Raw genomic sequence first — 27,904 nt, 5'->3', positions numbered from 1 at the left:
TTTCTACAGAAAATTTTGTTAAAATTTTATTTCTATAGAAAATTTTGTTAAAATTTTATTTCTATAGAAAATTTTGTCAAAATTTTATTTCTATAGGAAATTTTGTCAAAATTTGATTTCTATAGGAAATTTTGTCGAAATTTTATTTCTATAGAAAATTTCGTCAAAATTTTATTTCTATAGGAAATTTTATCAAAATATTTTTTGTATAGAAAATTTTGTCAAAATTTTATTTCTATAGGAAATTTTGTCAAAATTTGATTTCTATAGGAAATTTTGTCGAAATTTTATTTCTATAGAAAATTTTGTCAAAATTTTATTTCTATAGAAAATTTTGTCAACATTTTATTTCTATAGAAAATTTTGTCAAAATTTTATTTCTATAGAAAATTTTGTCAAAATTTTATTTCTATCGAAAATTTTGTCAAAACTTTATTTCTATAGAAAATTTTGTCAAAATTTTATTTCTATAGAAAATTTTGTCAAAATTTTATTTCTATAGAAAATTTTGTCAAAATTTTATTTCTATAGAAAATTTTGTCAAAATTTTATTTCTATAGAAAATTTTGTCAAAATTTTATTTCTATAGAACATTTTGTCAAAATTTTATTTCTATAGAAAATTTTTTAAAAATTTTATTTTTAAGGAAATTTTGTCAAAATTTTATTTCTAAAGAAAATTTTGTCAAAATTTTATTTCTAAAGAAAATTTTGTCAAAATTTTATTTCTATAGAAAATTTTGTCAAAATTTTATTTCTATAGAAAATTTTGTCAAAATTTTAATTCTATAGAAAATTTTGTAAAATTTTATTTCTATAGAAAAATTTTTCAAAATTTTATTTCTAAAGAAAATTTTGTCAAAACTTTATTTCTATAGAAAATTTTGTCAAAAATTTTATTTCTATCGACAATTTGGTAAAAAATTTATTTCTATAGAAAATTTTGTCAAAATTTTATTTCTATAGAAAATTTTGTCAAATTTTTATTTCTATAGACAATTTTGTCAAAATTTTATTTCTATAGAAAATTTTGTCAAAATCTTATTTCTATAGAAAATTTTGTCAACATTTTATTTTTATAGAAAATTTTGTCAACATTTTATTTCTATAGAAAATTCTGTCAAAATTTGTTTCTATAGAAAATTTAAAAAAAAAATTTACTTCTAAAGAAAATTTTGTCAAAATTTTATTTCTATAGAAAATTTTGTCAAAATTTTATTTCTATAGAAAATTTTGTCAAAATTTTATTTCCATAAAAAATTTTGTCAACATTTTATTTCTATTGAAAATTTTTGTCAAAATATTATTTCTATAGAAAATTTTGTCAAAATTTTATTTGTATAGAAAATTTTGTCAAAATTTTATTTCTATAGAAAATTTTGTCAAAATTTTATTTCTATAGAAAATTTTGTCAAAATGTTATTTCTATAGAAAAATTTGTAAAATTTTATTTGTATAAAAAATTTTGTAAAAATTTTATTTCTATAGAAAATTTTGTAAAATTTTATTTCTATAGAAAATTTGTCAAAATTTTATTTCTAAAGAAAATTTTGTCAAAACTTTATTTCTATAGAAAATTTTGTCAAAATTTTTCTATAGAAAATTTTGTCAAGATGTTTATTCTATAGAAAATTTTGTCAAAATTTTATTTCTATAGACAATTTTGTCAAAATCTTATTTCTATAGAAAATGTTGTCTAAATTTTATTTCTATAGAAAATTTCGTCAAAATTTTATTTCTATAGAAAATTTTGTCAAAATTTTATTTCTATAGAAAATTTTGTCACAATTTTATTTCTATAGAAAATTTTATCAAAATTTTATTTCTATAGGAAATTTTGTCAAAATTTTATTTCTATAGAAAATTTGGCAAAATTTCATTTCAATAGAAAATTTTGTCAAAATTTTATTTCTATAGAAAAATTTGTCAAAATTTTATTTCTATAGAAAATTTAGTCAAAATGTTACTTCTATAGAAAATTTTGTAAAAATTTTATTTCTATAGAAAATTTTGTCAATTTTTTTTTTATTTCTACAGAAAATTTTGTTAAAATTTTATTTCTATAGAAAATTTTGTTAAAATTTTATTTCTATAGAAAATTTTGTCAAAATTTTATTTCTATATGAAATTTTGTCAAAATTTGATTTCTATAAAAAATTTTGTCGAAATTTTATTTCTATAGAAAATTTCGTCAAAATTTTATTTCTATAGGAAATTTTGTCAAAATTTTATTTCTATAGAAAATTTTGTCAAAATTTTATTTCTATAGGAAATTTTGTCAAAATTTGATTTCTATAGGAAATTTTGTCGAAATTTTCTTCCTATAGAAAATTTTGTCAAAATTTTATTTCTATAGAAAATTTTGTCAAAATTTTATTTCTTTAGAAAATTTTGTCAAAACTTTATTTCTATAGAAAATTTTGTCAACATTTTATTTCTAAAGAAAATTTTGTCAAAATTTTATTTCTATAGAAAATGTTGTCAAAATTTGAATTCTGTAGAAAATTTCGTCAAAATATTAATTCTATAGAAAATTTTGTCATTATTTTATTTCTATTGAAAATTTTGTCAAAATTTTATTTCTATTGAAAATTTTGCCAAAATTTTATTTCTATAGAACATTTTGTCAAAATTTTATTTCTATAGAAAATTTTGTCAAAATTTTATTTCTAAAGAAAATTTTGTCAAAATTTTATTTCTATAGAAAATTTTGTCAAAATTTGAATTCTATAGAAAATTTCGTCAAAATATTAATTCTATAGAAAATTTTGTCATTATTTTATTTTTAAAGAAAATTTTTGTCAAAATTTTATTTCTAAAGAAAATTTTGTCAAAATTTTATTTCTATAGAAAATATTGTCACAATTTTACTTCTATAGAAAATTTTGTCATAATTTTATTTCTATAGAAAATGTTGTCAAAATTTTATTTCTATCTTATTTTGACAAAATTTTCTATATTGCCCATAGAAATAAAATTTTGACAAAATTTTCTATAGAAATAAAATTTTGACAAAATTTTTTTCCCACAACATTTAATTTGTTACTTACAAATTCCTCATTCAAGTCATCAACGCTACTAAGATTAGCAGGAGATATTCCACCACCAATTATACTATACCTTTATCCCTAATTATGTTCCAAAAAGCTTTTGGAATTTATTGTGTTTAAATATTTTCCCAACAAAGAAAACATTTTAAATTTCCTTCAAGTCTATTTGAAGCATCCATAACTAGCATATGATTTTAGGTAAAGCACAGGTAATATAAAATTTACCTTCCGTTTTTTTGACATCCCATCAATGTTGAAACACCCATCAAACTGTAAACGTTCAACATGTCGCATCAACATAATTTGTCTTCGTCTCACAAACAGTGAATTGTGAATTGTTGTTAACGTAATCTTCTGAATCATAAACTAGAAGATTATTTATTTGTTATTTTATTAAACAAATGAGTTATAGTTCTTTGTTAATTTATTGTTGAAATAAAACAAAATGTTATTATTAAATTACAAAAAACAAAATTAATGTTTATTAGCTTTTTATATAAATTTAGTATTATAATATACATAGGGGACTTTTCCTATATACAATTCAAAAGTGAATACGACTTTCTGATACCCCTTTTTTAATACTGATACGAATGTTTTTCTGACCCTATTCATATAATTGTTGTTGTTCCTCCAAATATTATGTTGTTGATCCTTGTCTCCCTAGGTGTTCATTTTAAATCATTTTCCTGCTTGATCTTCAACGTTGATCCTATTCATATTAATCGTTCGTGTGTCTTTCTTCTCTTCAATATAATCATCAGATCATAATTGTCAATTGTCATTTTTGTTTACAATGTAGATTGTAGAAGTAGTTGACCCTTTTGTTAAAACACGTTTTCACTTCGCTGGCTCATGGTGTATAAGAAGTTTTTTTTTATGGCGTTTTTAACTATAGTAACCATTTGTTTAATATTCACCATCAATTTATTTGTAAATTTAGCTACAGCATGTCAAGAATGTCTTTACACATAAATAATAATTTACATGTTTTTAGTATATTTAATTACATATATATTCGTATACGGATAAATACCCTTTTTCTGTAAATCGTACGAAAACCCATTCGAAAAACAGTAGTCACTCGAATTCAAATTAATTTGAAAGTTAGTTTCGTTTGTATGAGAATAATTTTCAAATTTATTCATTTTACATTATATTTAGATTTATTTATTGAATAATACCCGCACAAAAAGAATACAAGATTCTTAAAATTATAGTACGAGAAAGAATGTCCTATAATCTGTTTTTAAAATAATATAACTAATAAAATTATATAAAGCTAATTAAAATAACAAACTTTATATAATTAAAAAAAAATGTTTTTACTTTTTTCCCGACAACTATTCGAAATAAAATAAAAAAAGTGATTTGGTGTCTGAAATAGAAGAACCAAAATCAATTTTTTTTAATACGATATAGAGTTTTCGTATGAGATATTGGAACAGGGCATAAATTGTAAAATGAGTAAATTCAGTGACTAGGATGGGAAAGTAAAACAATTATATACAGTATGGCTGATATGTAATGCAACAAAGTAAGACGCTATATTTTTCTTCACTTTTGTTTTTTAATGCGCTTAAAAGCAAAGATTTTAAGAAATAACATCAAACTTTAGAATATCGTTAGACTTTTTGAATTGGCTACCTTTGGCACGAATTATGGCCTTCAAACGGCCGACAAATCCACGAAAGTGGCCCATTATCGGCGAAGCGGCAATGTTTTGATCGTCACTTTCATATTTTTATACCTTTGACCATAGGAATGACTAACTTTGTCATTCCGTTTGTAATACATTGAAATATTGGTCTGAGACCCCATATTCTAAGTCGGTTTCCGGCAGCCGGTCCATCGGTCTGGTGGCTATTGACAACATTTCCTATAGAAATAAAATTTTTACAAAATTTTTTGTATGGAAATTAAATTTTGACAAAATTTTCTATAGAAATAAATTTTTGACAAAATTTTCTATAGAAATAAAATTTTGACTAAATTTTCTATAGAAATAAAATTTTGACAAAGTTTTCTATAGAAATAAAATTTTAACAAAAATTTGTTGACAAATTTTCCTATAGAACTAAAATTTTGACAAAATTTTGACAAAATTTTCTATAGAAATAAAATTTTGACAAAATTTTCTATATGACTAAAATTTTGACAAAATTTTCTATAGAAATAAAATTGTGACAAAATTTTCTATAGAAATAAAATGTTGACAAAATTTTCTATAGAAATAAAATTTTGACAAAATTTTCTATAGAAATAAAATTTTGACAAAATGTTCTATAGGAATAAAATTTTGACAAAATTTTCTATAGAAATAAAATTTTGACAAAAATTTCTATAGAAATAAAATTTTGACAAAATTTTCTATTGAAATAAAATTTTGACAAAATTTTCTATGGAAATGAAATCTTGAAAAAATTTTCTATAGAAATAAAATTATGACAAAATTTTCTATAAAAATAAAATTTTGACAAAATTGTCTATAGAAATAAAATATTGAAAAAATTTTCTATAGAACTAAAATGTTGACAAAATTTTCTATAGAACTAAAATTTTGACAAAATTTTCTTTAGAAATAAAATTTTGATAAAATTTTCTATAGAAATAAAATTTTGACAAAATTTTCTATAGAAATAAAATTTTGACAAAATTTTCTATAGAAATAAAATTTTGACAAAATTGTCTATAGAAATAAAATGTTGACAAAATTTTCTATAGAAATAAAATGTTGACAAAATTTTCTATAGAAATAAAATTTTGACAAAAATTTCTATAGAAATAAAATTTTGACAAAATTTTCTATTGAAATAAAATTTTGACAAAAATTTCTATAGAAATAAAATTTTGACAAAATTTTCTATTGAAATAAAATTTTGACAAAATTATCTATAGAACTAAAATGTTGACAAAATTTTCTACAGAAATAAAATTTTGACAAAATTATCTATAGAAATAAAATTTTAACAAAATTTTATATAGAAATAAAATTTTTACAAAATTTTTTTATGGATATAAAATGTTGACAAAATTTTCTATAGAAATAAAATTTTGAAAATTTTTTTTTTGGAAATAAAAGTTTGACAAAATTTTGTATAGAAATATAATTTTGAAAAAAAAAATCGATAGAAATAAAATTTAAAAAAAAATTTCGCTAGAAATAAAATTTTGAAAAAAAATTTAATAAAAATTTTTATAGAAATAAAATTTTGACTAAATTTTCTATAGAAATAAAATTTTGACAAAATTTTCTATAGAAATAAAATTTTGACAAAATTTTCTATAGAAATAAAATTTTGACAAAATTTTCTATAGAAATAAAATGTTGACAAAATTTTCTATAGAAATAAAATTTTGACACATTTTTTTTTTTTGAAATAAAATTTGGACACAATTTTTTCCTTTGGAAATAAAAGTTTGACAAAAGTTTCTATAGAAATAAAATTTAGACAACAGTTTCTATAAAAATAAAATTTAGACAACGGTTTCTATAGAAATAAAATTTTGACAAAATTTTCTATAGAAATAAAATTTTTACTAAATTTTCTATACAAAAAATTTTTTGAAAAAATTTCTTATAGAAATAAAGTTTTGACAAAATTTTCTATAGAAATAAAATATTGACAAAAGTTTCTATAGAAATAAAATTTTGACAAAATTTTCTATAGAATTAAAATTTTGACAAAAATTTCTATAGAAACAAAATTTTGATAAAATTTTCTATAGAAATAAAATTTTGACAAAATTTTCTATAAAAATATAATTTTGAAAAAAAAATCGATTGAAATAAAATTTTGAAAAAAATTTCGATAGAAATAAAATTTTGAAAACAATTTTAATAAAATTTTTATAGAAATAAAATTTTGACTAAATTTTTCTATAAAAATATAATTTTGAAAAAAAAAATCGATAGAAATAAAATTTTGAAAAAAATTTCGATAGAAATAAAATTTTGAAAACAATTTTAATAAAAATTTTATAGAAATAAAATTTTGACATTTTCTATAGAAATAAAATTTTGACACAATTTTTGTCGAAATAACATTTTGACAAAATTTTCTATAGAAATAAAATTTTAACAAATTTCCCTATAGAAATAAAATTGTAACAAATTTTCCTATAGAAATAAAATTTTGACAAAATTTTCGATAGAAATAAAATTTTGAGAAAATTTTCTATAGAAATAAAATTTTGAGAAAATTTTCTATAGAAATAAAATTTTCTATAGAAAAAAAATTTTAACAAAATTTTCTATAGAAATAAAATTTTGACAAAATTCTCTATAGAAATAACATTTTGACATTTTCTATAGAAATAAAATTTTCTATACATATTTTCTATAGAAATAAAATTTTGACAAAATTTTGTATATTTAGAAATAACAACCTGAAGTTGCTTACAGTACATATCAGCCAATATCTAATTTATAAATAGGTTAGGTACTGAAACAAAAAAAAAAAAAACTTATGATAAAAATAATGAAAATTTTAATTAAGTTTCCTTGTGCAAAGTGATTCTTGACATACTGTACATTTTCTACAGATACACAGGGAAATATCGTTAAAATTAATATTAAAGTATTTTGACACATAACAGACAATAATTTTAATTGAATCGAAAAATTATTACAACAAGTAATTCATTAAAAAAAATTGGTCTAACAATTTAAATTTATTTAAATTATTTCTGGTATTAATTTGAATTAATTATTAATTTAATTAAAATTTATTTTTTATTGAATTACGAAACTTAATTAATGTTTGCATTGATTTTAATTAAATCGATTGTAATTAAATTGCAAAAATTATTCAATCAATCAATGTGTTCATGAATGATGGTGATTAATTATTTCGTCATTAAAATTTAATTAATTGAATTTTTTAATATATATTTATGTGGGTTGATTTCACAAATTTTTTATTTTTAAAATTTCTAATATTTATGACCCTTTCAATATTGTTTTTTCCTCTTACCCTCCTCCTTTTGTCTCCCCCCCATACCATTTTGTAAATTCCTTAATAAAAAAATATATATTTGTAATTATTTTTCTTTAATTTTCTATTAATATTTGTTTTTTCTACTTTTGTTATATTTTTGGTTTGGTTTTCACTTTTGTAATATAAAACAAACAAAAAATCAACATAAATTCTGTAAAACACCTTGTGTAAATTAACCAAAACAAAATCGTATCATAAAAATTCCAATAAAATTAAAAAAAAATATCAACAAACCAATTGGCAGTTGTTCGTGTACAAAAACTCAAGCCAAATTTGCCCAAACTTCTTATGCCACCGGGCAATCAGGGTATGCAGTATATTGCTCCTCCTCGCATGGAGATATCGCCCTCACCTTCACCTATTCCTCGTGATGAGTATGAGGTTGAGGTGGATCCGGATAATATGGTTACCCGTGGCAGTCCCCTAACGCCATCGCCTTCACCATCACCTCAGCCCCGTCATGATTATGAGGTGGAGGTAGATCCTGATAATATGGTTATAAGGGGTGGCGGTAATTGCGTTTTCGATTTTGATACGATCTCTTATGAAGATCGTCATGGATCGAGAAGAATGTCATCTGCTTCTGTGTCGTCCATGTCATCTATATCTACTACTACTACTACTGCTGCTGCTGTCAATTTAGCCAATGATATGCCGGCTTATAATGAAGATCTTACCAGCTATAAATCCCATACGTGAGTTAGTTTGTACAAAAAAAAAAAGAAATGATAAACAGACACCAAGAAAATCCCCCAACAACAGCAACAACAAATAAGAGTTTATGGATAAACTCTTTGCTTTTGTTCATTTTTTTGTACAGAAACGTCATGTTTTAGCATACACTACACGAAATCTCTACACTTCCTTCAGCAAACGAATGCCAAACTCTTACACTCTACAGTCTTGACAACTTTTATACAGCAATAGTGTTAATTTACTCCATCACTCTTCCACACTGTACAAATGCTTTTAAGAGAACACCACACCTTGGATAATATACTCATCATCAGAAGAAGCCTCAATGTTGCCATTTTCTTTGTGTTTCTTTAATATTCTGTGTGTTTTATGTTTCTCCCCCATCAACCACTTTTCACTCTATATCTCCATTATTTGCTGACCAAAGTACTTATTTTTCGTGATTTCGTGTACATATCCTCTATGATATTTTCCCCGCAAATGTCTTTTTAACGAATTTTGAATGTCTATGTTTCTTTGGATCTTCATTAAATAAATGTCACAAAATCATCTGCAACGTTGCATCTTCATTCATCAGTGCCTGCAAAAATCATCGTCATCATCGTTGTCATTTTTATCGTCTTCATCACTTGGGTATCGATCCATTCTTTGTTTCTTAACCAATTGGCTTGTAATTCATTTAATTTTTTTTTTGTGTATTGTATTTAACCTTCTTTTATTTTTTTTTTTTTTCATCTATTAGATGAATTTTCGATTACTTCATTTGGAACAAGTTTCTATCGAAAATCAATTGGTTTTCCTTCCTGTCAGTACAAGTTCGTGTTTCACCAGAGTTTGACCTTTTTTTTGGTGTGAGAAAATTAAGCATGTTTGGATTCATTTTATCGTCATTTCATCGAAAATCAATCTTTCACATTAACAGTTCATACGATAACCCGGTTTACAAACTAAAAATGTCCCTTGCCTATTTTTAGGCGTCACAATTGTTCGCTTGAAAAAGTGCTCAAAAAATGTTGGGCATATGAATTCGATTTTTTTTAAAGGGACCTGTGATCAATATTTACAAAAACTATTGCCTTAAAAAAGAAATTAAAAAGGTGGCATAAAAATTTAAATAGTATTGTACTTTTAACCATAATAATGTGCCTCTTTTATGCCAAAATCAATAATCAGTCAATGGTACTTTGTCTTTTTTTATAGAAGAGAAAACATTATTAAATACTCACGATTTCTTAAAACGAATCTAAAACCTCATTTGATAGTTCCACCCAAACATTTATGGACCCTCGAAAATTTAAATAATTTTTTTTATATGATTTAAGCAATGACGCCATTATGTTTCGAGAAGGCATCTTGATGCAATAGTATGCCTGCCTTGCATATGTATAACAATTCATGGGTTCCACCCTAGTTTAAGGATGAACACCAAAGAAATTTCCGCTGTGGGTTTTCTGTCATTTAGTGTGAGACGTCATTCGGACATGGCTCATGGATCAGCGTTAGAAGTTCACCATCTGTGGTATACCCTTGCACTGAACTCTAAATCGGCCTGAGTTTACAGACTGTCAATATATCCTAGTTTAATAGGCTGCTACTATATCCTAGCCTAAAAAATATTAAAAAAAAAAAAAAAACAAAAAATTGGCTTGGGACTTTTAGAAAAATTGCAAGTAAATACACTGAAAAAAGAGTTTTCTTTTCTGAGGAACGAAATTTTAGACAAACGAAGAATTCATTTGGCGCTAAACAATTTTCTTTAGAAGCAAATAAAAAATATTAGATACCATTGTTACAACGTTTGTCATGAATTCGGGTTTATTTGTTCTCAATGAAAATACTTTATGTTAAAGGGAAATTTCGTTTGTATAAAATGTCGTTCCTTAGGAAAGTATTTTTTCTTTGGGTGTAGCAGCGTGAAAGCACTCAGTTTTTAACCCCCATTAAAATGGAAATAGTTGTGTATCTTTTTCACTTAAAAATTAAAGAAATCGAAGTTGATTTTCTAGAAAGTCATCATACTTCTTTGGGGTTGGTCTAGCTCCTCGTCTTGTCGGAGTAACAAGTTTTTGTGTCGGATAAAAAAAACATAGAAAATCAACTTTATAATCTTCATAAAGTCGAGAATTTGACTTTTTGTAATCTTCAACGTTGTCTAATCGACTTTGTTTTATTCGGGTCAAATCGACTAATTTGCTTTTGATATTGGTCAAAATGGTTTTAGTGACCAAAATCGAGTAATCGACCTTTACCGAAAATCAAATTCGAGTTCAAAGAGGAAGCTCTTCTTAAGCTTAAAATTCATCCAAATGCCGAAAGACGCAATTTTAAAAGTCGACTTCAACAATTTGATGCAAAAGTCGATTTTACAAAAGAAAGTAGACTTTTTCAACTCTCTGATATTCCAAAATATAGACGCCTTCTTATAACGGCCTTTATGTTTCCTATAAGTTTCGAGTTGAACATAGAGATTAAGTTTTTAAAGTACCTTTAAAAAGTCATGCCTAAGGAGGGGACACCCCTTCTATCCAAAATATCTCTTATCAAGCAGTAAACAATGTTGGGCAGTGTTGGTAAATTAAAAATAGATCAAGTCGCAGACGAGATATTCTCTACGGGAAGATGGGAGCCACCGTTGTGCAATGGTTCGCATGCCCGCCTTGCATACACAAGGTCGTGGTGTCGATTCCTGCTTCGACCGAACACCAAAAAGTTTTTCAGCGGTAGACTATCCCACCTCAGTAATGCTGGTGACATTTCTGAGTGTTTCAAAGCTTCTCTAAGTGGTTTCACTCGAATGTGGAAGGCCGTGCGGTCTCGGCTATAAAAAGGAGAACCCTTGTAATTGAGCTTAACATGGAATCGGGCAGCACTCAGTGATAAGAATGAAAGTTCACCAGTGTGGTATCACAATGGACTAAATAGTCTTAAGTGAGCCTGATACATCGGGCTGCCACTTAACCTACGGGAAGATGGGACAAATTGTTACTAACGGACCTATCACATGACTGGTCCTAGTTCTATAATTTATTGGCCTCCATATAATTTATTAGTCTGGATTAGTAAAATCTTTTACTACACTTATATTGAAATCCAATTACTGTGAAACCTCTGAACTTTGTCCACATTTTCGAGGTGTCCGGGCATGAGAGTTTAATTTTAATGTGTTAATTGTGCAAACGTCCCCAGACAACTGTCCATGTTTGGAAGGTGTCCGGTTTTCACAGTGTCCAAGTTTGAACATCAGAATAATATATTGTTCAACATACTCCAAAAGTTTGTTCAAATCAAATCAGTCCTTAAGAATTTGTCGCAGACTGGGTCATGAAGATGTGCCTGTGAGGTAGTCCAGCTAAGTTGTCCCAGGACGAGTCCTATGGAATGAGCCCAATTCGTGTTAGGTTAGGTCAGGTTAAAGTGGCAGCCCGATTAAGATTCAGGCTCACTTATACTATTACATATTGGCACTTCTAGTTTTAACCGCTGAACCTTCTCGATTATTTTTCTTCGCTGAACCAATCAGATTGTTCCAAAAACATTAGCAGACTGCTTAAGTTAACGTTTTCCAGATCCGCCAGTAATCTGAAGCTATATGCTCCTAAAAGTTGCTTGCGCTTTATACAAAATGCAGGACACTCAATTGATTCTTTTTCCTCCGCATCATGACAGCTTATACAATAGTCATTATACTTCGCGTCAATAGTTTTTGCAAAATCGCCTATCAGGCAGCGACCCGTTATAGCAGATATCAGGAGTGATATCTGACGTCTCGAGAACATGAGCATATCTAGTGTGCGGTTTAAGTTGAAATGGGGCCATATTTGCTTGGTGTCGTTACAACCCTTGCGATTCTCCTATCGAACATTTGCCATCATAACAGCCTTCTCACGCAGTATGAGCTTGCAGGTAGCTAGGGGCATATCAACAAATTCTAGTTCCCCTGGGATATGTAAGGTAGTCCCTAGCCTTGCCAACTCATCCGCTTGCTTTTGTGTCGTTAACATTGAAAATTTTATCAGCTGGCAAAAAAATTGGGGCATTAGAGGGTTAATGCCCACATTTTTTGGAACATTACATCTCAGCAAATTAGCCACCTCTCTTATTGCTAATATTTCATCCTGAAAAACACTACAGTGATTAGGTAATCTTTTCGCTATTCGAAGTTCCAGATCATTAGAATATACTCCGAACCCCACTTGTCCATCCAATTTGGAGCCATCAGTGTAGAAATCTATATATTCTTTATTCCCCGGGGTCTGTGTGCACAACGCCTCACTGTTGGGGATTAGAGTCTCAAACTTTTTGTCGAAAAGTGGACTCGCCAAAGTGTAATCCACTACGTTAGGCACATCTGGCATTATTTTGAGGACGGAACTGTGACCGTAACTTTTTTTCCGACCACAGCGATAGCTCGCGCAACCGCACAGCCGTTGTTGCAGCTGACTGTTTGGCTAAAATGTCTAAAGGCAATAGATGCAATATGACATTAAGGGAATTTGTTCCTGTCTTGCTGAATGCGCCTGAAATACACAAACACGCCATACGCTGAACTTTATCTAAACAAGTCGATTTCTGAAGTGCCGGCCACCAGACTACAACACCATATAGCATTATAGGTCTAACCACTGCCGTGTATAGCCAATGCACAATTTTTGGTTTTAGTCCCCACTTTTTTCCTATTGCCTTTTTGCACGAGTACAAAGCTACAGTTGCTTTTCTCGCCCTTTCTTCAATATTAAGCTTAAAGTTCAGCTTCCCCCTAAGGAAATGGGCCTAACCGTGGGAGTTTTGCGATCTTTGCAGTACATGACTAATTCTGTCTTTGCAGGAATTACCCCAAGACCATTGTCTTTCGCCCATTTCTCAGTCATCCGGAGGGCCCTCTGAATAGTATCTCTGATTGTGGATGGGAATTTTCCCCTGACTGCCAGAGCCACATCATCTGCGTATGCCACCACTTTTATCCTTCCTTTTTCTAGAGTAACCAGAAGGTTATTTATAGCAAGATTCCAAAGAAGAGGTGATAGAACTCATCCTTGGGGAGTGCCTCTGTTCACATACTTTTGTATGTTTGCTTGTCCTAGTGTGGCTCAAATACGTCTCTTCATTAGCAGTTCGTCTAACAGCCTGAGTATACATGGATCAACATTCAGAGTTGTCAGTCCATTTAATATCGAGCTCGGATGGACATTATTGAACGCCCCTTCGATGTCTAGAAACGCCACGATTGTGTATTCTTTCAATAAAGCTGACTAGTTCATGGAGTGCGGTCTCAGTAGACCTGCCCTTCGAGTATGCATGCTGTCGTTTCGAGAGCAAACTTGAATCGATGCTAGTTCTAAGATAAATATCTATCATCCTCTCCAGAGTCTTAAGTAGGAATGAGGATAAGCTGATTGGTCGGAAATCCTTCGCCCTCGAGTGAGAGGCTTTTCCCGCTTTAGGTATGAAAACGACTTTTGTTTCCCTCCACTTTCCTGGGATATATGATAAGTTGATACATCCTTTATATATCGCCGACAACCAGGGTATAAATTTGTCAGTTACTGCTTGTAACTCCGCCGGAGTAATTCCATCAGGTCCGGGGGATTTGAATGGTCCAAAGCTATTTAGCGCCCATCTTATTCTAGTTTCCGATACAATTTCCTCGACAGGAAACGACCGCTGAGCAACTGTGGCACCGCCAGTACATGGTTCAACCGTCTGATTTCCAGGAAAATGTGTGTCCAATAGTACCTCCAGCGTCTCCTCACTGGACGTTGTCCAATTGCCCTCCGATGTTTTAATGAAACCTGGAGGGGAGTTGGTGGATGCTAGAACCTTCCGTAGTCTGGAAGCCTCGGACGTATTCTCAATACTGCTGCAGTAATCATTCCAAGAGTTATGCTGAGCCTTTCTCAGTTCTCGCTTGTATTCGTGTCTTAGTGTGTTAATTTATTGTTTAATGTTTAATCCCATGTTAAAAGATCCTTGAATAAGTTCAATACTAGAACTGGGACTGGTTCATAAACAGCAGGGAGTAGTCCTATACCGATGCGTAGGGTTGAAAATGACCATTTGCTGAATTTTCATTGAGTCGTCCAAGTGGGAAGCGTACCTCTCACAAACATTTTAATCAATCAAAGACCAAAATTGGAGTCAGACCTCCGTGTCCAAAATGTCAAAAATGATGTACCGAATTTTCTATCTAGAGACCATTTTCCACCCTCCTCAAAATGTCTCGTGAAAGATAACTACAAAGCATTTTCCTTGCAATATATTAGTAAAAAAAATGACGGGCAAGTCAGAGCTCCCTCATGAAGTGCAAAAAAAAAATTATCTTCGAGTCGCCGATGAGATAGTGAAACTGACCATAAGCTAAACCCATGGAATCGCTCAAGGATCGCTTATGGATCATTCTCTACATATCCTGAATCGAGTAAATAATAGAATAACTGAAGTTGATTTTCAAAAAGTCTGACAAGGGGAGGTACTCTGATGACCCATATATGGTATATGTCCCATTACCATATGGCGTTTCTCTACGTTTTCTGTAAATTGCAAATATCTCGGAAAAGAGAACATCACATAAATTAAAAAAAAAATCGGTCAAATGAAAGTCACTTTAATCGTCAAAATGTCAAATGAGGTTACAATTTTTTATTAAGCGATGATTGTTAAAAATTTTAAGTAATGAAAGACAAAAGTTTAAGACTATCAAATAGGAGATGAACTCCAAACATTTGCCTCAACTCGAAATAAAACTTGAGTTCAACCAAATATCATGAAAATAATCATTTTCATACTTTTATTTTTCATTTATTTTATTTTATAATTATATACTAAGATAAGCTTACTTTTCTCTATACCTTGAAAAACTCTGGTTATTTTCCATTTTCATATTTCCTTATTTACTTTTTTGGTTTGTTTATTCAGGCGTCTTCTCTGTCCCTTTTGCTGTGATAGCACATTAATAACAAGAGACAATTTTTACAACAACACCCTCTTGATATTATTTTTATGTATCCTACTTTTCTGGTTTTTTTTTTTTTTATTGTTGTGGCTCTTTATGTTGTATTGTAGCCGTCCGTACCTTTACCTATTTGCGATTTTACCACCACAAATGTTTTTTTGTTGTTCCCTCTTTATTTGTATACAACAAAGAAAAATCCTTTCATATCAAAACAAAGAAATTTTCTTTACCTTATTTACGTTATTAGTTTTACTTTTCTTCAATTTTCGTTAAATGTTGTTTAATATGATATGAATGATTATTATTTTTATTTAAAATTTTATGTTTGATTTGTTCTTTTTATTTTTCTTCTCTCTCTCTCGATTACAGTAAGAAAAGATCTTGAGTTACGTCTGCAGTTCAGATTTTTCAATAATCTTCACAGAAATCCAACAAGAGTTCAGTAAAGAAATGAAAAATAAAATCTATATGAAGAAAAACAAAAACTATATAAAATCTCTATATACATAAATACTACACAATATCAATAACTCAATCGCTTTGAAAGAACAAAACAAATGAATATAAATACATAATAAATTTTTAATATAATTTTCAAAAAAAAATGCAAAATAAAGAAAAATTAAACGAGCCTCATTTCATGCAATTAAAGAGAGTTTTCTTTTTTTTCACGAAGAAGATACAAATAAAAATATTTGTGTTAAAAAAAAAAGAAAACTTTTTATGGATTAAAAACTAAAAAAGATATGGAAGAAATGAAATGAGAGAAATCTTTAAACTCGTTTAAAAACAATGATTATAAAATAAATTATATTGTATAAGTTTAAGTAAAATTAAACATATAAAAAGAAATCATAATTAATACTCCCATCAACCCAAACCAACTTCAAACTTAAACTATATCAATGCTTTATATTCTAACTTTAATTTTATATAAAACAAAAAAAAAATAAAATAAAGTAAAACAAACTCACACTAATAAAAATAAGTTGTTGTGCAAAATGAAAAGCTAATTATGAAAACTTTTCATTACCATATATCTTTGCAAACAAAAATGAATCTCAACATTATTTAATACTCATATATAAAAAAACTATGAACGGGATTTCAAATTTCGGAGTAATAAATAAAAAAAAAATCATAATAACCATCCAACCATAAATGAAATTCGCATAAGAAAATATTAGTAGAAGACTTAAGGACTAAACAAAAATAAAAAGAAAAGCTGTTAAAATTTTATAATGACTACGATATTGAGATTGTTATGCTGCATAATGTGTGACAATAGATCTCCATATATGCACCATCTTATTGAGGAGCTGCTGCTAATTAGCATAACATCCAACAAAAACATGAAAACTTAAAAAAAATCGGAAAGCAAATTTCGAATTTTCGTTTTCATTTAAGAAATTATATCTGATTGAAAAAAGAACTATAAGAGGTAGTTATTTTATTCATCTACAACTTCAGTTTTGTTATTTCTTCTACATGCATTGTGTTGTCATGCTCTAGCCGCTGACTGATTGTTTCTACACCATAATAATAATATAAATATTTTTTTTTATAAATTCCGCAAATGCAACAAAATTCAAGCGATAGCTTGGCAATCGCATTTTTCAAAATTTTTTTCTCTAGCTTTCTTTATCTGATCTCTGACTCTTCGTTGCCTTAAAACTAAATGCTAATTGAACTCTGAAAATTTACAAATTGGATTTTTCCACAAAACTGACTGCATTATGATATTGCTTTTGTTTTACAATTGGATAGCCAATAGAAAAATGTTAAATATTCAAGTGTTTATTTATTCAAATTCTTTTTATTTTGTTCCAAAAATTATTGGTTTTTTATATGCATGTTTTCTGTTTGCGCCTAATCGCCAACATTTTTATATTTCTTAAGTGTTCGTTTGTTTGTTTGTTTGTATTATCCCTAATCATCCTAACTACCTTGCATTATTTAATATTAATTGTTTTACTCATATAACATAACATTTTTGTATTTAAATTTACTATATTCTGTGTTAGAAAAAATACAATCACTCTTAAAACACTCAAATACACCTATATCCCAACATCCCCCCAAATTTCATATATGTCTTTTGTATGAACCCATATCATTAAAAGTTTGTTTTTTCGCATTTTTTTCCTTCTAGAAACTAAACTGCGATTTACATTTTTGAATAATTTTTAGAAAAAGATAACAAAAAAAAAAAAGAAAAACTTTGGGAAAATTTTTAGGATTTAGTTTAACCATTTCATCTTTAAAATAATAACTTCTTCTAAAAAAAAAAAAAAAAAAAAAAACCAGTACTTTAATATAAAATATCAACCGCAATGGAAATACATACATAATCAAATCGAGTACCTACGTGAATTTAAAACCGACAAATTTGAAACCTTACCCAGAAAAACTACGGCAACCCATCGTCGAAGCCGAGAAAAGTTTGTACATTATGAACTATATTTTTTTTATAAATATATTGTATACGTTTTAAATGTTGTTAAAAGTATATAACACATAAGCCACGCTATAAACTCCGAAAATTGTGCATTATTTGTATCTACTACATATCATTAAGGTTTGAAGTTTTTAGTTAGAATTTTTAACTTTTTAGTAATAACTATTTATTATATTGAGATCAGGATTTGAACGAAAGGGTTCAAATCTTGGCAATGAGTTGATTTCTTTATTAACATTACGAAGCTAATTTTTAATTTATGTCATAGAGTTAAATAATAGAATCCAAAGTGTTGAGAAGATCTCGATTTGCATAAAATCCTAATTTTCAAAAGAAAAAACGACAAATTCTAAAGTTGATTGACTTCGACAATCGTGTAACTGCAAATAGTTTCACAATTATGACACATAAAGGGTGATTTTTTAAAAGCTATAGGGAAATGTTTTTTTTTTTTTTAAGTTGAAAATTATTTCATGGAAATGTTGACAAATGAAACAGAATAGAGGTATCGTTACACTTATATTGGATTTATTTGCTCTTACAACTATTTTTCAACAAAAAAAAAATTTAATAAAATTTCGAGAGGAAAGTTTTTTTTTTATACCCTTCACCATAGGATGGGGGATACCCCCATTGTCATTCCGTTTGTAACACATCGAAATATTGCTCTAAGACCCCATAAAGTATATATATTCTGGGTCGTGGTGAAATTCTGAGTCGATCTAAGAATGTCCGTCTGTTGAAATCACGCTAACTTCGGAACGAAACAAGATATCGACTTGGAACTCGGCACAAGTAGTTGTTATTGATGTAGGTCGGATGGTATTGCAAATGGGGCATATCGGTCCACTTTTACGTATAGCCCCCATATAAACGGACCCTCCGATTTGGTTTGCGGAGCCTCTAAGAGAAGCATATTTCATCCGATCCGGTGCATGATGTTGGTATATGGTCTCTTACCACCGTACCAGAATTGGTCCACATTGGTCCATAATTATATAGAGCCCCCATATAAACCGATCCCCAAATTTAGCTTGCGGAGCCTCTAAGAGAAGCTAACTTCATCCGATTCGGCTGAAATTTGGTACATGGTGTTAGTATATGGTCTCTAACAACTATGCAAAAATTGGTCGACATCGGTCCATAATTATATAGAGCCCCTATATAAACCGATCCCCAGATTTGGCTTGCGGAGCCTCTAAGAGAAGCGAATTTCATCCGATCAGGCTGAAATTTGGTACGTGGTCTTAGTATATGGTCTCTGACAACTATGCAAAAATTGCTCCACATCGGTCCATAATTATATAGAGCCCCCATATAAACCGATCCCCAAATTTAGCTTGCGGAGCCTCTAAGAGAACCTAACTTCATCCGATTCGGCTGAAATTTGGTACATGGTGTTAGTATATGGTCTCTAACAACTATGCAAAAATTGGTCGACATCGGTCCATAATTATATAGAGCCCCCATATAAACCGATCCCCAGATTTGGCTTGCGGAGCCTCTAACAGAAGCGAATTTCATCCGATCAGGCTGAAATTTAGTACATGGTGTAAGTATATGGTCTCTGACAACTATGCAAAAATTGGTCGACATCGGTCCATAATTATATAGAGACCCTATATAAACCGATCCCCAGATTTGGCTTGCGGAGCCTCTAAGAGAAGCAAATTTCATCCGATCAGGCTGAAATTTGGTACGTGGTCTTAGTATATGGCGTCTGACAACTATGCAAAAATTGCTCCACATCGGTCCATAATTATATGTAGCCCCCATTTAAACCGATCCCCAGATTTGACCTCCGGAGCCCCTTGGAAGAGCAAAATTCACCCGGTCCGTTTGAAGTTTGGTACGTGGTGTTAGTATATGGACTCTAACAACCATGTAGGAATTGGTCCATATCGGTCCATAATTATATGTAGCCCCCATATAAACCGATCCCCAGATTTGACCTCCGGAACCCCTTGGAAGAGCAAAATTCACCCGGCCCGGTTGAAATTTGGTACGTGGTGTTAGTATATGATCTCTAACAACCATTCAAAAATTGGTCCATGCCGGTCTTAATTATACATAACCCCCATTTAAAGCGATCCCCAGATTTGACTTCCGGAGCTCTTGGAGGGGCAAAATTCATCCCATCCGATTGAAATTTGCTCTTGGAGGAGCAAAATTCATCCGACCCGGTTGAAATTTGGTACGTGGTGAAATTTGGTACATTGCGCTGGTATATGGTCGCTAACAACCATGCCAAAATTGGTCCATATCGGTCTATAGTTATATATATAGCCGATCCCCAAAAATAATCTACCAAATTTTTATTTCTATAGAACATTTTGTCAAAATTTTATTACTATACAAAATGTCAAGATTTTATTTTTATAGAAAATTTTGTCAAAATGTTATTTCTATAGAAAATTTTGTCAAAATTTTATTACTATACAAAATTTTGTCAAGATTTTATTTCTATAGAAATTTTTTGTCAAAATTTCATTACTATACGAAATTTTGTCAAGCTTTGATTTCTATAGAAATTTTTTGTCAAAATTTTATTTCTATAGAAAATTTTGTCAAAATTTTATTGTTTAGAAAATTTTGGCAAAATTTTATTTCTATAGAAAATGTTGACAAAATTTTATTTCTATAGAAAAATCTTGTAAAAAATTAATTTTAATAGAAAAAGTTATGAAAATTTTAATAATATTGATTTTAATAATATGTTAACATTTTAAATAATATTGATTTTATACTAAATTTTCAATAGAAAACTTTTTTAAAATTTTATTTCTATAGAATATTTTGTCAAAATTTTATTTCTATAGAAAATTTTGTAAATTTTTTTATTTCTATAGAAAATTTTGACAAAATTTTATTTCTATAGAAAAATCATGTAAAAAATTTTTCAAAATTTTATTTCTATAGAAAATGTTGTAAAAATTTTATTACTATACAAAATTTTGTCAAAATTTTATTTCTATAGAAAATTTTGTCAAAATTTTATGTCCATAGAAAATTTTGTCAATATCTTATTACTATACAAAATTTTGCCAAAATTTTATTTGTATAGAAAATTTTGTCAAAATTTTATGTCCATAGAAAATTTTGTCAATATTTTATTACTATACAAAAAGTTGTCAAGATTTTATTTCTGGAGAAAATTTTTGTCAAAATTTTATTTCTATAGAAAATTTTGTCAAAATTTTATTACTATACAAAATTTTGTCAAGATTTGATTTCTATAGAAAATTTTTGTCAAAATTTTATTTCTGTAGAAAATTTTGTCAAAATTTTATGTCCATAGAAAATTTTGTCAAAATTTTATTTCTATAGAAAATTTTGTCAAAATTTTATTACTATACAAAATTTTGTCAAGATTTGATTTCTATAGAAAATTTTTGTCAAAATTTTATTTCTATAGAAAATTTTGTCAAAATTTTATTTCTGTAGAAAATTTTGTCAAAATTTTATTTCTATAGAAAATTTTGTCAAAATTTTATTTCTATAGAAAATTTTGTCAAAATTTTATTTCTATTGAAGATTTTGTGGAACTAAATCATATACGTATTTAATCGGCTTTTTATTGTTTAATATATGTATATCCCGTATGGACTAACTTACAATTGAGAAGACGGTGTTAAGAAGTTCTAAGATATCTTGCCATCGGCAAGTGTTACTGCAACCCAAGTAATTTGATTGTGGATGACAGTCTTTAGTTGAAGTTTCTATGCAATCCATGGTGGAGGGTACATAAGATTCGGCCTGGCCGAACTTACGGCCGTATATACTTATTTTTTTAATGTTAAGGAAATCAGAAGTTCAATTATTTCCATACATGGATTAATTCCGTTGCTTCTAAAAGGAATGCTTATGTGAAATACCCTACGTTAAAGTAAAATTAAAATTAAAGTTATTCTATAGAGGCCAATAAAACCCGTTGTCCAAAAGAATTCATCATTTTTCTAAAATTTCATTTGACAGAAAAAAAAAATTTTTATTTCAATCACGAAACTAATGATCCAATTGTTGAAATTTCTTTAATCACAGAAATGATAGTATCAATCAAATTGAAAAATTAATTTATCCCATTAAAGTTTTAATTGATTCTGTGATTTGGTTTCAATTAAAAAATTGGTTGAACCATTTAAATTTTTAATTGAAGTTTTTTTAATTGAATTCTAATCTAATTCAATTAAAATTTTAATTGGAAACATTTTGGTGATATTTTTTTGAGCGTTCGTTGGATCGAACATGATTTTTTTTATTTTTATAATTAGGGTTATGTATAAAATAAGGCTTTTATTGTTAAAATAACTAACATTATATTGTATTTATTATCATACTATTGTTTGTAGTAAACATAACTGATACTCTTGAGCGTTTTAAGGGAATGGAAACAAATGTAATTCTGTTCCCCAGCCACATTTATTTAAAGCTTTTTAGAAAATTTTCAGCCAATGCGTTAAAAAAACGACCATTCAACTCGACTCAATTCTATTTATAACAGCAAAGTGAATTGAATGTGTATATGATGGCCCCTTTTACTGAACTTTTAAAACTGCTATACTTACAACCACCCCCTTAAAAGAAAAACGTAACATTTCTCTTTTCCTTATGGATTTCTGTTAATACAAAAATCCATTTTTTCTACTGGAATGTTTTTGTTGTACCCCGTTGTTGTTTTTTTTTTATCCCTAACACCTTTTCTCAAGAAACCTTTGTTAAAAAAACATCTTTGATTGAGAATTGTTTTTTCTGTTTTTATTTTTATTTATTTGTAAATTTTGTTCTTTTTTTCTGTTATTCCTTTTCTTTGTACTAAAACATAATGCATATCCTTTTAGTATGATACCAATAATAATGTGATTTTGACTAATCCATGTTTGTATTTTCTTGTCCTGTCTTTTTTTTGTACCTCTCTTTTTCCAGTACGTGTGCAACGCCTGAATCAACGTAAATAAGCAACCTGACGTTCTATAGAAAAAGAAAGCATCCCAAAAGAACCACAACCAATCAAAAAACCATTTTATAATTTTGATAAAAACAAAAAAATCCTATGAATTAATGTTTGTTTGTTCAATGTGCGCAAGAAAAACAATAAGAAAACCCAACCTACCACACCTCTAAATTTAAAGAATAATCATCATAAAATGTGTCCTTTCTCCAATTAATCCCCTTAATGTAATCACCTGTTTTATGTCAACGCCATCTTTATGTGAGAAACAACGAAAAACCTCCTAATATAACAACAACTACTACTACTACACACTATGGATACCAATGTAAGAGGACCTCTCAAGCCATACATCTACACCGACCACCCACCATCAATTTTGGTTCTGATTGTGACAAAACTAAAACCAAGAAAAGTCCCCTTAATACGATTTTTGTAAAATCTGTACGTATATATATTTTTATACATTTAATTTTTCAAAATATTTTAAGAGTGACATTTTTATTTTTTTTGTTTTTTATAAATATTTTAAGATATTTTTGAGATTTTAAAATCTTTCGAAAATTACGTAATTTAAGTGCATCTATTTTATACAATTTATATATTTATAATTAAATATTTATTTTATATTATTACGAGCTTATTGGACATCAAGATTAAGGAATTGGATTATTAAGTTATTGAAAAGAAAACTCAACATACCAATCTTCAGAAGCCTAATCTAAACAAACTTAGAAATAATATGTTGAAAAAAATTTTCTATAGAAATAAAATTTTGACAAAATTTTCTATAGAAATAAAATTTTGACAAAATTTTCTATAGAAATAAAATTTTGACAACATTTTCTATAGAAATAAAATTTTGATAAAATTTTCTATAGAAATAAAATTTTGAAAAAGTTTTTTATAGAAAATTTAGCATAAAATCAATATTATTTAAAATGTTAACATATTATTAAAAATCAATATTATTAAAATTTTTACAACTTTTTCTATGGAAATGAATTTTTTACAAGATTTTTCTATAGAAATAAAATTTTGACAAGATTTTCTATAGAAATAAAATTTTGACAAAATTTTCTGTAGAAATAAAATTTTGACAAAATTTTCTATAGAAATAAAATTTTGACAAAATTTTCTATAGAAAGAAAATTTCGACAAAATTTTCTATAGAAATAAAATTTTGACATTTTCTATAGAAATAACATAAAATTTAACTTTTTCTATGGAAATGATTTTTTACAAGATTTTTCTATAGAAATAAAATTTTGACAAAATTTTCTATAGAAATAAAATTTTGACAAAATTTTCTATAGAAATAAAATTTTGATAAAATTTTCTATAGAAATAAAATTTTGACAAATTTTTCTATAGAATTTTGACAACATTTTCTATAGAAATAAAATTTTCTATAGAAATAAAATTTTGACAAAATTTTCTATAGAAATAAAATTTTGACATAAGTTTCTATAGAAGTAAAATTTTGTCAAAATGTGCTATAGAAATGTTGACAAAATTTTATATAGAAATAAAATTTTGACAAAATTTTCTATAGAAATAAAATTTTGACAAAATTTTCTATACAAATAAAATTTTGACAAAATTTTCTATACAAATAAAATTTTGACAAAATTTTCTATAGAAATAAAATTTTGACAAAATTTTCTATAGAAATAAAATTTTTACAAAATTTTCCATAAAAATAAGATTTCGACAAAATTTTCTATAAAAATAAAATTTTGACAAAATTTTCTATAGAAATAAAATTTTGACAAAATTTTCTATAGAAATAAAATTTTGACAAAATTTTCTATAGAAATAAATTTTTTGACAACATTTTCTATAGAAATAATTTTTTAAACAAAATTTTCTATAGAATAAAATTTTGACGAAATTTTCTATAGAAATAAAATTTTGATTAAATTTTCTATAGAAATCAAATTTTGACAAAATTTTCTATAGAAATCAAATTTTGACAAAATTTTCTTTAGAAATAAAATTTTGACAAACTTTTCTAAAGAAATAAAGTTTTGATAAACTTTTCTAAAGAAATAAAATTTTAACAAAATTTTCTATAGAAATAAAATTTTGAAACAGTTTTCTATAGAAAATTTAGCATAAAATCAATATTATTTAAAATGTTAACATATTATTAAAAATCAATATTATTAAAATTTTCACAACTTTTTCTATGGAAATGAATTTTTACAAGATTTTTCTATAGAAATAAAATTTTGACAAGATTTTCTATAGAAATAAAATTTTGACAAAATTTTCTGTAGAAATAAAATTTTGACAAAATTTTCTATAGAAATAAAATTTTGACAAAATGTTCTATAGAAAGAAAATTTCGACAAAATTTTCTATAGAAATAAAATTTTGACATTTTCTATAGAAATAACATAAAATTTTGATAAAATTTTCTATAGAAATAAAATTTTGACAAATTTTTCTACAGAAATAATATTTTGACAAAATTTTCTTAGAAATAAAATTTTGACAAAATTTTCTATAGAAATAAAAATTTGACAAATTTCTCTATAGAAATAAAATTTTGACAAAATATTCTATAAAAATAAAATTTTGACAAAATTTTCTATAGAAATAAAATATTGACAAAATTTTCTATAGAAATAACATTTTGACAACATTTTCTATAGAAATAACATAAAATTTTGAAAAATTTTCTATAGAAATAAAATTGTGACAAATTTTTCTATAGAATTTTGACAACATTTTCTATAGAAATAAAATTTTCTATAGAAATAAAATTTTGACAAAATTATCTATAGAAATAAAATTTTGTCAAAATGTGCTATAGAAATAAAATTTTCTATAGAAATAAAATTTTGACAAAATTATCTATAGAAATAAAATTTTGTCAAAATGTGCTATAGAAATAAAATTTCGACCAAATAAAATTTTGACAAAATTTTCTATAGGAATAAAATTTTAACAAAATTTTCTATACAAATAAAATTTTGACAAAGTTTTCTATAGAAATAAAATTTTGACAAAATGTTCGATAGAAATAAAATGTTGACAAAATTTTCTATAGAAATAAAATTTTGACAAAAATTTCTATAGAGAAAAAATTTTGACAAAATTTTCTATAGAAAGAAAATTTTGACAAAATTTTCTATATAAATAAAATTATGACATAATTTTCTATAGAAATAAAATTTTGGCAAAATTTTCTATAGAAATAAAATTTTGACAAAATTTTCTATAGAAATAAAATTTTTACAAAATTTGGTATAGAAATAAAATTTTTACAAAATTTTCTATAGAAATAAATTTTTCACAAAATTTTCTACAGAAATAAAATTTTGACAAAATTTTCTATACAAATAAAATTGTGACAAAATTTTCTATTGAAATAAAATTTTGACTAAATTTTCTATAGAAATAAAATTTTGACAAAATTTTCTATAGAAATAAAATATTGACAAATTTTTCTATAGAAATAAAATTTTTGACTAATTTCACAACTTTTTCTATAGAAATAAAATTTTGACAAATTTTTCTATAGAAATAAAATTTTTACAAAATTTTCTATAGAAATAAAATTTTGACAAAATTTTCTCTAGAAATAAAATTTTGACAAAATTTTCTATAGAAATAAAATTTTGACAAAATTTTCTATAGAAATAAAATTTTGACAAAATTTTCTATAGAAATAAAATTTTGAGAAAATTTTCTATAGAAATAAAATATTTCTATAGATGTTTTGGTAGGTTATCGTGGGCACGAGTGGTAATCGTGAGTATGCCCCGTTTTTTTCGGTAAATTGTTGTTAGTCTCCTAGAATCTAATAATTAATATCAACGAATGAGTAATATAGAAACAATATGTTTACTACTCGTGTTTGCTTGTCTCGTGAAATTTAAATGTCAATGACTATCATAAACAATTTGCCTATATGCGTCTTGAAAAAATAATCTCGTGTTTATTATAGTCTGGTAGTTTTCATAAGTTCAAAAGGTGATCACGTGTAATTTCTTTACTCGCGATTAGTCTTTCTCCTTTATTCATTCATGTCGCACTGACATCTTATTTCAAATTAATTTTCTTCATAAATATTCTATAAGATATTTTCGAAGGTTCTAAATAAACGGGGTTCTGCTGTTTTTAATAGGTCATTGATATTTTTATTATGAATTTTTCTTACTATGGTTACATCGCAGAACTCTTGACCTCCTTTTTTAAATATTGCGTTTTGGGCGTTTCTACTTGGGAATTTTTTGTTTTGAGTCATCTTTTGTAGTAGTTGGATGGGGCCCTACTGTCATATGTATGAATGACTAATTAAGGAATTTAATAGTTTGTTCTACTATGCACTTTACTTAATATTAATTCAATACACAGAAATCTAGAATTATAAAACTAAATACATTTGCAGTAAATTCATTTTCTCTATATTCGCAAATTCCTATAATTATTGTCGAGTCTCTTACAGTTCATCGCTCTGAAATGCATTTAAAACCTGTTGAAGGACAAATCAGAATCGTAGAGTCGAGTGGGAGAAACTTTGAAGAATGTAGTAAAAATATTTATATATTAATAAGTAGGAAAAACCCTAAGACGATCGTTATGTTTGACTACTAATTTGTTTTTTTACGATTATTAAAGTCAACTTATAGTGTGGATCGAAAATTGTGCCCACTGTAAATATCAGTTCCGAACACTTCCTTCCTATAATCGGCACAAAATCTACCTACAAAACCCGTGTATAGAAAGGGTTACGGGTTCATGGGTGTCCGCTTTGCATACGAGGGGACCTGGGTTCTATCCAAATTACGTT

The 27,904-nt window shown here is 26.8% G+C and overlaps 1 protein-coding gene across 12 annotated transcripts in view; it reads left to right on the top strand.

The window, feature by feature from the left end:
- Positions 1 to 27,904, top strand: part of tmod (tropomodulin) — a 545,171-nt gene that overhangs the window by 510,292 nt on the left and 6,975 nt on the right. For 7 of the 12 annotated variants that reach the window (XM_075292720.1, XM_075292729.1, XM_075292728.1 and 4 more), the window contains 3 exons: positions 8,294 to 8,744; positions 16,064 to 17,135; positions 23,076 to 23,544. The exons of 1 other annotated variant lie outside the window; for it this stretch is intronic. In XM_075292720.1, coding sequence (XP_075148835.1) covers positions 8,294 to 8,744; positions 16,064 to 16,079 — 467 coding nt within the window. In that variant the 3' untranslated portion in view covers positions 16,080 to 17,135; positions 23,076 to 23,544. Of the gene's footprint in view, positions 1 to 8,293; positions 8,745 to 16,063; positions 17,136 to 17,846; positions 18,136 to 23,075; positions 23,545 to 27,904 lie in introns of all 12 variants that reach the window. 4 more of the 12 variants (XM_075292721.1, XM_075292722.1, XM_075292732.1 and 1 more) reach the window with 4 other exon arrangements.

The sequence above is a fragment of the Haematobia irritans genome, chromosome 1, assembly GCF_050003625.1.
Source record: "Haematobia irritans isolate KBUSLIRL chromosome 1, ASM5000362v1, whole genome shotgun sequence".
Lineage (NCBI taxonomy): Eukaryota > Metazoa > Arthropoda > Insecta > Diptera > Muscidae > Haematobia > Haematobia irritans.
This window is presented reverse-complemented; position numbering and strand designations above follow the sequence as displayed.